Below are 12,674 nucleotides of genomic sequence, written 5' to 3'. Positions count from 1 at the left end.
AAAGGACCTGGGTAAAGCAATGCCACTGCGGGATTTATTGCACACATTTACATACGCAGTCATTACGTCATGGTACGTGCGCACTGTGTTGCGCAGCACGTTTCATCGTCGGTATTACCTCGCACGATGCAGGGCGTAGGTAGGCTGAGGAAAGAGGTTTTCCGGGGTTAGAAATGAAGTTGATTGCGGCGTGCTTCCATGCTGCTGGTGAAGTTTCCTCCCTCCACTGTTGGTTTTATTAGGCTGTGAGATAAGAGAAATGTATCTAAGAGGTTTCGAAGGAGTTTGTATGCAATTTGGTCGGACCCGGGTGCGGGGCTATGTGTGATGTGGGCTAGGGTGGCCCGTACCTCCGTGCGGCTATGTTTTCATCCAACTAAGGGTTAGGTCAGGAAGGAGATGGGGGCGTGGTGTAAGGTGGGAAAGGGGTTAAATGTATCGCTGTATCGCTTTTGCACGAATACGCTGGGCACACCAATAATATATGGTCCACAGTCTCTGGGATGCCACAGGTTGAACATTCCGGCGAGTCCATCTATCCAATTAAATGTAAGTACTTGTGCGTGAAAGCCATGTTTAAACAAAGTCTATGTAGTAAGCAATCCTGATGACGCGGAATATCACGCAGAACATAAAAGTTTAATGTTTGATCGAGCCTTCTTAGACGAATGTGTCGGGCGTCTGGCTGCGCCCAGTAAGCTGCTGTAGCATTATTCATACAACTCCTAAGAAGGCAACTCCTAAAAAGGCACAGCTATTTGGAGGCCATTGATGAGTGCGCTTTTCACTTCAACATCGGCCTGTTCATTCCCATGAAGCCCGCAGTGGGCAGGGATCCATTGAAACATTATCCTGTGGCCTTGCAGCTGGGAAGATGTGAGGAGCTCCATAATGTTTAGTGCCGGGGACTGATAGGCAATGTGGCGTAAGAGTTTTCAACATTTGTAATGCAGTCTTTGAGTTCGTAAATATACATCATTTTTGAGGTGGTTCCCCACATATGTAGCGAATAGATTCCCGAATGGCTGCAAGTTCAGCAGCGGCTGATGTAGAGGTATGTCCCAAAAGGAATTGCAGAGTTGTTTTCTGAGTTGGTATGACCAAAGCTTCAGCGGATGCCTGTGCTGTCACAGATCCATCGGTGTATACGTGAATATAATTAGGATATTCTGACCAGATGTGCGCCAGAGTAAGTTGTTTGAGTATTCCGGGAACACGAAGGTGCACCAAAGGTTTATCCATCGTCCATCGTTTTTGGGGCGGGACGATATGGGAGGGCATATCCTGTCGGTACTTGCGACTGATGGCAGCGGAGTGCACTTGTAAAACCGCAGTCCGGCCTCTCATCCATAATCTTGCTGAGTGGATGAAAACTGTGTCTTGTAACTGCTCGTAAATATACACGAAGTGGTTTGTGTGACAAGTATATGAATATTGGGCGAGCATATGTGCCTCTTCAATTGTACCTTTGTTAGAGGTGCATCTAGGCAGTCCAAGGCATAATTTCAGTGCCTGCGATTGTACGCTCTCTAAAGTCCGCAAGCATGAAATGCTTATAATAGAGAGCACAGGAACTTTGTACCGGATGTAGCCAACAAACAGTCTCGTAAAGCCGTATACGGGAGCGCTCAGTTGGATCCCATTTGATGCCAGCTATGTAACGAAGTACATGGCAAAAATTAATTAGCCTTTTCTTCACCATAGTAATATGTTTCGACCAAGATAGTCGGTGTTAATAATTACTTTAAATTTAATATTTAAATGAAAGCAGGGGATGTCTGGAATAAGAAAGCAGGAGATGTCTCGAAAAGATCATTACGGGCTCTTAATGGGCCGTACCTACTTGAAGGGAGTGGGCGAAGGATTGTGGGCCTATATTAATATGCGTTCTTTGGCGGGCAAGGCCTACGCTGATTAGGAACACATCTTATATTCAATATTTCACAGCGACGTCGCTCATAAGGACGACATGGTGGATTGCATAAAATGCCTTTAGATGTATAAGGTGAGTATATCTTAGGTGCGGACTGGAATAGTGAAATCGAGCCCGTCGTGCCTGATTCTCAGCATTGCGTCTAGTACGTTTAGATGGGGACGGAAACCGATCATGCGGTTTGAATAGAGTTTGCTACAGGGTATGTAATTTAAGCTGATTCATTATAACTTGCCCCTCAAGTTTGTCAACGCATGAGGTGAGGAGGGAGATGAGTATACTTTTGCAACTGAGGAACGTTTACTCGGTATGAAGACAAAAATCATTCTACCGTACATGTTATCATTATTGGGGAGGATGACTGGCTGCCAGGAATCGCTGAACTATTTCGTAATCTGATGGATAGGTCTAGATGGCCTATCACTGTATTATGGATTTCGTAGACCCAAGAATCCGAAGAGGTGCAAGTGCTTGTATGGCGTAACAAACCTCGTGGTATTTGATGTTAGCGCCGAAGTTCTGGTTATGTGCACCCGCGTATGATGGGAGGGGCTGTTAGTACCTTGTGAAGTAAGTGCAGATTTAAGCAGTTCGATGAAGTCAATGGTTGGGTGTGGTGCTTTGCGAATGAGCCGTAGGTGCTTCCAAGCACTCAGCTTTAAAAGCGAAATCGGGGTTGAGATTTGTTAAGATCTATTGTCAGCCTGTGGATCATGCCAGTTGTATGGATGTTGTATGCATGCTTTGTGCAGGCGCCTTTTTGATGGCTCTAAATGAAACGGCTCAATCTAGCCATTCCCTTACCTACGAATAGACAATGCTGGCAAATTCTTTTTCTAATCGGATACAATTCAATAACAGAGCCGCTTTGCCTCAGAAAGGAGCGCTTCAGCCAATGACTTCGACCAATACTCGAGAGGCGTTCGACCTTTCGCCAACTCCTCCTAGTGAAACAAATAGACATTGATTGGCCATGTCAAATTCGATTCAGTGAGACTTAATCACATTAAACATAGCGTCGCAGTAATGCAAGGTTTACTTTGGTTTCAGTGCCTTATTGAGGGGCACGTGAAATTTGTTTTGTGAATTGTATCTGATGATAGGGACGTGGAGTGAAAGAAACTCAAAGATGTGGTGCAGGAGAGCTTCAGGAGATAGTTGTGCTTGAGATGACGATGAGACTTTTACTGTAAAACCATCAGTCTATCAGGCTTATAGCGCATTTAATGTGCGCGCTCAAGGCTGACAGATCACGCATGGCTGAAAGGAATGGGAATCAAGGTTGAAGTGAACCTGGAAAATAGAGTGGTATATACGTGTAGCATGATGTATCGTCCCCGTTGTCAATATGATGGGGACGAACTTTGCGATATTGCACGAAAACGGGATGTTCATAACCGCCTTAAAAGGCCTCAGCTTGCATTGGGAGCTTAATGTGGCAGAAAAGGTCCACCAGCTTTCGTCTTTTGAATACACAATGTGACAATCTCAGCTCCAATGGCGTTTGCGAATTGCTATGAGTCGACGCATGAGCAAAGCCATTGTGACAGTGCCGGAGGAAAGGCCGCAGTTTTTTTTTTTTTTATGAATGGCTGCAGTGAATAAATTGTCTTACGATGTGTCGATGACGAAGAGTAAATCTCGGGTACGGGCAACGTTGCTTCCATTACAGGGGCTGCAGTGTGTGCCTTGTTTACTGTGTGTACGGCTATGGGCAGGAGCCCCTATAATTCACCGGAGATTGGTTCAGAAATAGGGGAAGTGTGTGCGTCGACTCCCCGTCGGCGCCCTGAATGAGGTAGGAACTGCGTCAATGTATTTTCATACGTTGTTTGTGGATATACTTAACGTATACTATTTGGCGTCTGGGTAATATCTCCAGCGCGCGCTCAAGATGTAGGATTAAAGCCTAAACGATAACTACAAATGCATTGCGCGCATTATGGCGACTAGTAAGGGTATAACAAGAGGAAATATTTTTACAGTTATACAAGGTGAGATTATTCTATAATTTAAAACATAAGCTTTGTTCCGAATCTGCCAGACGAATCTGAAATGAATGTGCTGTTACTTGTCATTTTATTAAGTTAATTGTTTTTGTTACTTTGAGTAGAAAATGCATTAAAACATCAGAATTTAGGAATTTTAGTTTTAGTAATAGAAATACCGATTCCTATTGACCACCTGTCTAGCAAAGACAAAATTATTTTCAATAGTCGTTGAAATGCTAGCATCAATCCGTGATAAGGGCCACCGAAAAAATGTGTAGAGTATTGTAGGAATTTGCTGAGAATGACAATATGTGCGTTGACATTTCCTTCTAAAGTCAGGAACGAAGTCGCGGGCATGATACCTCATATGCTGGAGTACCCATTTGGAAATCTTGCTATTTTGCCAGGTACTGTAAGGTACGAGAGTTCAAAACACTGCTGACGCAGATAGGTTCATGTCCCATATGCATATAACGTGCCATTGCTCAGACTCTATGGTGAGTGCAAGCGTTGATTAGAGTGCAACTGTCAGAGTCGAGTTCATTGAGCAATTGCGCAAGACGATTATTCTGATTATAAAGACAGGAATGTGCTATCCACGCTGCTATGGGCAGCATATCTTGTGCACCTGTTCTCAGCATCATTAAATCAGCAATGATAGCAGCTATTCAACCTACTGCCATCGAACAATTGTGCTTGGCGTGACACGATAAAGCAGCTAGCCAGAATGTTCACGCTATTTAAAAGGCGTCCTTTTCAACCACTGGCAGTGTCTCTTGTCTTCCAGTTGGAAAGAGCAGGTAAGCACGCTTACTTCCTAAAGCGCCTCTGAACCTCATGATTTCTGAATCGGATATTTCTCTAAGGGGTAAATAAGTCTAGTTCAAACTTCTATTAGATGCGAGCTGAACTCTCTGGGACCTCCCTTTAATTTAACGAGTACCATGTTTTGGAAACTCTTGCGAAATTGGCGGTTATCGCAGGACAAAAACTAAACCTCCCACTTCACTTATTCCAATACGATGAAACCCTTTGGTTAGGTTTACGTAAATTAAAGAGTGCTTAAGTTCTGTTTGGAAATTCCAGCTTTGTTTAATTTTCTCTGGTATCAAAGGACCGAAAAAAAAGAGTGGTTTATTAAGTCATCAAAGAAAATTCCGCGCATTCATGCTGCCCACCTTAATTATGTCTTTAGCAACAAGTGTAGGAAAGGAGAAATGGTCGGAACGCCGGTGTTCACAAAAGGGTTTAAAAAACTGTGTAAAACTCGCGCACTTTTTTTTCGCTTTACGTGAGGTACGTGTGCAGTTCGTTTGGTCGAAGCATCGACGTCACCGTGCCCTAGTGTAAAAAAAAAACAACAAAACATGTCGACAAAATATGCATGTGATTACGTATAAATGTTTTCATAAAAATGTTTCTTGCACAGCCTTTAGGATTGTGCCATGCATTTCCCTTCCCATTTAGTATCCATCTACTATACAAATAGGAAGCCAGTATGCGATTACTCAAGCTTAGGAAATACGCACCAACACCTGCAATTTTATGGCGTTCATGTAAAGTGTAAGATTCCGACACCCATCTCTCCCCCTTCCCGAAAAATCAAACTGTAATAAGTACATTTCGCACGCTGTAAAACTTTCTACCAGTGTCTCTCAATGCTGAAAATTTGCGGAAAGGTGGTTTTAAAGGTGCTACGGAACCTAATCCTAACACAACTGATTTTCGTAAATCTAAAAATAGCAGGCGATGCAGTACAAAATGCTCGATTTAGCACATATAAAAAGACGTGGTACAAGATATATATTACACTACAAAATAATAACTTTTTCGGTGCAGGAAAAACGTCGCCATGCAGATGTTCATCTTCCTTGTCCTTCTGGCGGTTACAACAACATTGGGTGAGTGTTGCTTAAACATTTTGATCTTTACCTCTTTTAAAAGCACTCCAAGCATGAATTTTTTGTTCAGTAGACTACCAGTACTTTTTTGAAAGATGTTATTATATAGATGTATAAGTTATAGGAAGATACCAATTTCCCACATGTAATCATAATAGAAATCGAATACGCAGCAGTCGGTGAAAAACATAATTTTAATTACTGATCATCACAGCCATGAGAAAGGAGTGCTGTAAAATCTCTCCGTGGTTAGCTATATTTTAGGCACAACGAATTTATTGTTGCGATATTTTTTCTGCCCTTAATCTGATAGATACCTTATGTATTTCATCACATTGTGTGTTATGCGGCTTATTAACTAAAAAATGTTTTTCCTGCAAACTTCACTATTTTTGCAAATTGTGCAAATAAAATGAAAAATATAGCCATCGGTTTAAGTTATCATAACGGCTTGCTCACCTGCAGATGTTGCATGGTTGGCAGAACGTCTTGTGATAGCTTATTGCTATTCAAAAAAGGCAGCATAGAAGTTTAACAAATCTTGAATGGAAGTGCAAAATTCGTTGTATTGCGTCTACAACCAACCCTTTTTCGCTCTTTTCTCTTTTCATGTGACGCCAACCAGATGCGACTATTGTGTAAGTGATTCATTATTTTCCCAGTCCCTTGTGTTTCGTAACATACGCATGGTGCGATATCAGGAAAGTTATTACGTAAAACATGCTGAAGTGTAATATTACCAAGGCACTAATGAAATTCTTCCGGCAGCATGAATGTTTGGTGTGAGTAATCTAGCGATTTTGCAGTTACAAGGCTTGGCAGAAAAGCCTCATGTTTCAAATACCGTCTCCAAGGAGATGGTTAAAATTTTGTTTTCGATGATACCACTTTAACAGGAGGCATTCCAGAATATGACAAGCTTGAAATAATGATTATATGGAGATCACGGCAGAGCATACAAAATGTCTTGTATGACGGCAAATGTATCTATATTATGTTTCTAAGAATGCTGAGTACATTATATAACATTGCTGATTTATTTCCAGTTCTCTAAATTGCTCCACTTTCTCTTTGTCATTCAAGTTTCTTTTGAAATGCAGTCCCAGTAACCACCAGGAAGGAATAGGTTCCGCTAGTAGCCATTTTCCTCTGTCGTACACTTTAGAGTTTTGCTTTTCATCTATCGTGTCCAGGTGTGATATCATGCAAAGAACTGTCTTCCATCTAAACGCAAATCATTGGGTCAGTTAGAAATACTGCGACATTATATTACTTGAATGTTGCAGCAAGATCAGTTCGGAATGCATTTCTTAAATTGAACCCCGGTGTGCTTGCGTTGCAGTCAAGAAGCAGGAGGCATTGAGGGGGAAAAGGTATGGAAAGGTAAGACAAGCTTGCTTCCGTTCAAGTACCACGTATTCATGGTTGTCTTTAAGAGACTATACCATAATATCCCAGCGCATGAATTCTGCATTTTCTGCACCGTATGAGATGTACTGGCTTACGCGTAATTTACTTTCCATTGCCTAACGCTTCAGGGGCGACCTTTCTGAAAATGATAAATTGAGAACAAATTTATCCTATATACTGCTGTTTTGTTGGTTTATTTTTTGCTGAAACACTGCTACAAAATAATTGAGGGTGGAATGTCGACACCTACTTTGAATAGAAAAGCACTTCTTGGGGCACCAAGTAGAGATGCATCAGAAATTAAAAAGATACAGAATGGGCCGAAGGAACGGCTAGCTTAGCGCTCTTGGTGCAGTGCTATATATACCAATTTTCACATATTAGTTTGGTCACAAGGATAACTAGAAGACAATAACCTGGAACCCTGTGTACTTACTCCCACTTGACAGCATAAAAATTGGGGATTTCGAAGCAATACATATGTATTTAATTTCTATTTGGTTGATCGTTTCAATTTTAAATTTGTATGGGGGATGAAACAGACGGAATTTGAATGCGATAATTCTTTTTAATGAAGCCGCCCCCATTTTATGCCTACAAGTGAACGCCCTGAAACCAGTAAACTCTGTCTCTATTCTTCTGTTCATGTTTCCTGCCTGAAGCGTGCACATTATAATGTCTGTACGGCCCGGAGGGTAAAAACAAATTAATATAAAAAATAAATAATAATTGAGCTGTGAATTTACTCTTCTTTAATGAGCGCTCCTTTGGGCTTCTGTAAATTCAAGGATAGCTGCTAATATTTTACCAATATGTATGTCGGACAGTATATGAGATGTGGGTGGGCGAATTATTTGCGAATGTAGTTAAATCAAATAAAACAGCAATTTAATTTATTCTCGCATATCCACCCGATGAAAAAAATGCGTCTAAAAACAAACAGCCTTTCTTTAAAGTCCAGTATCTATAACGACACTGAGGACCTAGTAGGCAGTATTTAGCCATGTTTTCAACCCAAATGTAAATTTTCGAGGTCTCTTTTTTTGGCGACACTCTACACTGGTGACTGACGATGGCAGCATTGCAGAACTATGAAGCGTGCTGTCAAAATTGTAAAGCCCCTTTCTCGCGGTCTCTGGTAAGGTCAAATGCCTAAAATTAACAAAAAAGTGGCCCTAAAAACTAAACGTTCATGCAACGTCTCACACCTGTTTCAGATATAAACCCAGCCGCACTGAACAAGGCCGGTAAAACTGTGGAAACCCTTGGCAAGATCCTCCAGGGTGACATTTCTCTGAACACCGCCGAGGAGCGAGACAGTGTGGTGGACGCCATCAATGCCCTGACCGTCACGGGAGAAGAAACCGATGAGCACTCGCTCATTTTGCTTATTGCCAAGGCTATCGCAATCGGAGTCGCGACAGGTGCTGCATCGGCCGGAATCAAGCACGCGGTTGAAAAGGCAGCGAAGAAGCGAGAAGGCTAATAAAATAGTCGCAAGAGAGTTTACCTGAAAATATGCGAGCTGCTTTGTGCGAGTTTTTCCTTTATCGGACGTTTTACCGGCACCAACCGCTCCAAACTCGCAGCAATGGCTGATCGACTACAGCCATGGCGAATAGTAAACACAAGGGTGCAATACTCTTTGCAAGAGTGGTATTATATTGGTGGTGGCGAAATGCGAAAATGCCCATGAGCTTCCAATGTCAGCAAATATTTTTACGTGATGGTGGCAGTGCTAAGGCAGCAAAGTAGAGACTGGCGTTGTTCTGAAATGAACTCTTTCTCGTTGTGACTTGCTTTGAAAAAAAATTATTCAACGCGGCGGCGGCGGCGGCGGCAATAGAAGCAGGCGTAGTCTTCGGTCGTTGAGCTATAGGAGTGGCTGTTCCACATGTCAACATTTGATTTAAAGTCGCCGATGAAGCGTCTAGACAAAGCCGCTAAAGGTGAGTATAACAACCTGGAACAATACTGAAAAAGACATGACTGGCAGCAACCATTCGAGATACATTGCAGTGTATATGGAGATACATATGGAGATACTGAGGCTCCGCCTTTACAGATAGGATTCGATAGCGTACCAGTCAAGCCAACATATAAATCTCCGCTTCACCCAAGCCGTACGAACATGCCTGCGCGGTCAAGGGGTAACGATAATTCAATTCTGATATCACCCTCCCCTGTGATTTTGACATCCGCTCCCTTGTGAAAGGAGAAGCCCGAGTTATCAGCTCCCGCCAAATGCAATATCAGGCAATGCTAGCCCCAGTTAGTCGACGGCCGTACTATCTACCAGCTGACGCATGGCAGCGCCATGTTCGAGATTTTTAGTTCACAATGTCAACCGGCGGACCGGCACCGTTGCCGGATTTTTAGCACAATTAGGTTAAAAAGTAGACTTGTGTCATAAGCTTCATTTCTGCTACCAGATCAAGAATGGCTTGGTTAATTTAAATTGAAAATGCAAGATAGCATTCGCTCCCTCTTTTGCTCCCACCTTCTTCCCATCCATACGGCTGTGTTCAGGTATCCAGCGAGAAGTAAAAAAGCACCTTATTGTCTTTCTAAAAACAGGGCTTCCGTCTACTGTGTGATTCCAGTTCACGTTAAGGAATCCCGTGTGGTCGAAAATTCTGGAGCTATGCAGCCCATTGTCTGATAGCTTTAGCTGCTTGTGAGATTAAACACTGCTAGTTAAAACAAACCAAACGCGTGTAAATGCAACGCGCGATATCTTGCCTGGATTCCTGCTAGGTTGCAGAGAAAATTCAAGGTATGCATAAGCGTCACCTTAGTGCACACGATAGTGCCGGCTAAACGGCCCTTTTATTCAGTGAATTTTAGAGCTATGCTCTAACATATCCACGAATCCGAGGCCACGAATATTCGTCTACCCTAATAATGACCATGCCATTGACTAGTATTTGGAACGAAATGGCGGCGTCTGTGCCTTTTAGGATGAAAATGTTACCAGGGTAATGAGTTGTATGAGCAAAAGCGCGAAATTATATATTTGTGCGTATAAAGGTCCCAACTCGTGGGGGCTTTGAGGTATTGGAAATAAATAAATACTACAAGCATGAATTCTGATGCAACCGACAATTTTATATACTCCGTTCAAAATGGCGTTGTACTATTTCGCTCCCATTTAGATATTATCAGTTAGTCAAGTTTGAGGACACTTTGTGATGGGTAGTCGAACTGACGACATGTGCACCTCCGATTGTAAGTGTATTTATGCACTAATAAGAAAGACAAATATGCCTAGACGGGCTTAAGCGATGAAAAATATTTTTCCCCACAAATATTCACAGAGATGTTTACACTCAATACTGAAAACAACCGCGATTTTTTTTATAAAATTCCAAAGTCGACAAGCTTCCCACCTGGGACTGCCTGTTTCTGTTTTAAGTGCAGCTATTTGCCTAAAATTCAAACCGGAGCGCCTCTATTTTCTGAAGCTGGGTAACTGGCACTATGAAAAGTGAGGAAGATGTTTTACTGTATTACATTATTTTTATAAGCTAGTGTAGGAGTTCTATATTACCTTTGTTTCAAATGTGGACATATTAGCGGATGTTAGAAAGGTGAGAGTACAGCTTGCTCCCGTGAGCACCGTGTGCATACTGCTACGTTCACGGCGTACTTTTGGAAGCTTTGGTAATTATTGTTTGCCTTGAAGGACATTTTCATTCTCCCTACTGCCCCATTTTGTTGCCACACTGAAGGCCTTGATTAAAAATATCAGATTAATACAGCAAAGGATGCCTTATTATTTGCCCCCGTTATATAGGTTACCGTTTGCCATGTTTGGCAGAATTTAGGCGCCGTTTAAGCAGAGATAATGCTTGAATATATATCGTTGTCATACGAGGCTACAAAACACCGCATTGACCCCCATTTACATGATGAAAACCTGTACCTTTACTCTTGAGTTGGGCGTGCAGTGGTACGGCTGGTTTCTTCTAGATTGGCGTTGGAAAACTTAATATTCGAAAAACTTGAATTTTATCTATTTCTAGTTTTCCACGAACGGACGAGCACTTTGCTGACGACTCTATATGTAGCAGCTGTCAATTATCTCGCGCGCCCCATCTTGCCCAACAGTTAGTTGTGGTTTAGCTCTTATTAACCCTAGTTGAGTTCCGAAAGCAAGCGTGGAAGCTTTTTCTACTTTCCACATTATTCGCTTATCAAGCCCTATCTGTTTAACGTGCTACATCCTTGGCGACATTTAAGCTCCTCCTTAAGGGTAGGACGCGATAGCGTAATCTACCAGGCCCCATATAAATTCACCCTTCAGCCAAGACGTATGGACATGCCTGCGCGTCGCAGGGGTAACGAGAATGCAAACGTTTCTGGCAGGCTAATTCTGATATCACCCTCCCGTATGAAAGGGACGACCCGAGTTGGCAGCTCCTGCCCGTGGCATAGGGGCAACGTGAATTGAAATGTCATGCCCTGCTGAACATACATTGACTTCTGTAGTGACCCAGGTTGTGTGACGTAGGCCCAGTTGGTTCGTCGGGGCAGGAACAAGGAAGAGGCGGCTGGAATTGCACTTTGAAGTGAGATAGGAAACTTTTATTTACACTATTAACAGGGTAGCGTTTGGTTAGTGGGATACTGACTAGAGGAAAAGTCTCTTTTCACGACCCACGACACATATTTGTCGCCAGTTTTTATAAGGATGTTTCCCTCTTCCCCAGATGAGAGGCAGGCCAGATTATGAGGGAGTGTCTTTGTCACCTCACTCTACCGCACTCCCACACTCGTACACCAACACTGCTCGATCTCGTTGACGCACCCCTCTGACTGGTCCTGGCTTGAGGGTGAGGAGGTGGTCGTAAGCGGGTTGTCGCCGTGCGAATTTGTACCTGGGTTGGCTCATCGGTCGCGACGCTGCTGGGCGGCATTCAACGAGGCAACTTACTCGGAAGCTGTACCCGCGACCCACTACGGGAAAAAAGGGAAGAATGCACGCCTGTTCTCCTTAGCGGTGCTCAGCACTTGTTGGACACCGGAAGTTGGTTGCTTCCTCTCCTTTGTCCTCTTGTCCATTTGTTGGTGGGACCTCTGGTATGCTCGACGCTTGAAGAGACCGGAAATTGGTCCTTTCCTCTCCTTTGTCCGGTCGCCAACTTGTTGGCTCTCCATAGCGGTGCTCGACACTTGAAGGGACCATACATTGGTCGTTTCCTCTCCTTTGTGCGATCGCCAATCATTGTCGCCGTTCTTAAGATCCGATGTGGGTCTCCGCAGCTCAGCCGATCACAATAGCTGTCTCCGTATCTCGGCCGATTACAACAGCTCGTCCACAGCCAGGAAGAGGCCTCAAAAGGGTGTACACCTGATCGATGTCCTCCGAAGTGGCCGCATCCGCTGGGATGGTCTTCGGTTCCCTCTTTTACCCAGAAGTGAGATGCCTTCAGGCCA

At 43.2% G+C, this 12,674-nt stretch overlaps 1 protein-coding gene across 1 annotated transcript; it reads left to right on the top strand.

Moving 5' to 3' along the window:
• Nucleotides 1-5,763: 5,763 nt before the first annotated feature.
• On the top strand, nt 5,764-8,752 carry LOC146200072 (uncharacterized). The gene is made up of 4 exons (XM_084595337.1): nt 5,764-5,825; nt 6,451-6,463; nt 7,168-7,208; nt 8,453-8,752. Exons 1-4 carry the CDS (start codon nt 5,777-5,779, stop codon nt 8,719-8,721), a joined length of 372 nt encoding a protein of 123 aa, XP_084451463.1. The 5' UTR covers nt 5,764-5,776; the 3' UTR covers nt 8,722-8,752.
• Nucleotides 8,753-12,674: the final 3,922 nt, after the last annotated feature.

The sequence above is a fragment of the Amblyomma maculatum genome, chromosome 2, assembly GCF_055883805.1.
Source record: "Amblyomma maculatum isolate TAMU_Amacu chromosome 2, ASM5588380v1, whole genome shotgun sequence".
NCBI lineage: Eukaryota > Metazoa > Arthropoda > Arachnida > Ixodida > Ixodidae > Amblyomma > Amblyomma maculatum.
This window is presented reverse-complemented; position numbering and strand designations above follow the sequence as displayed.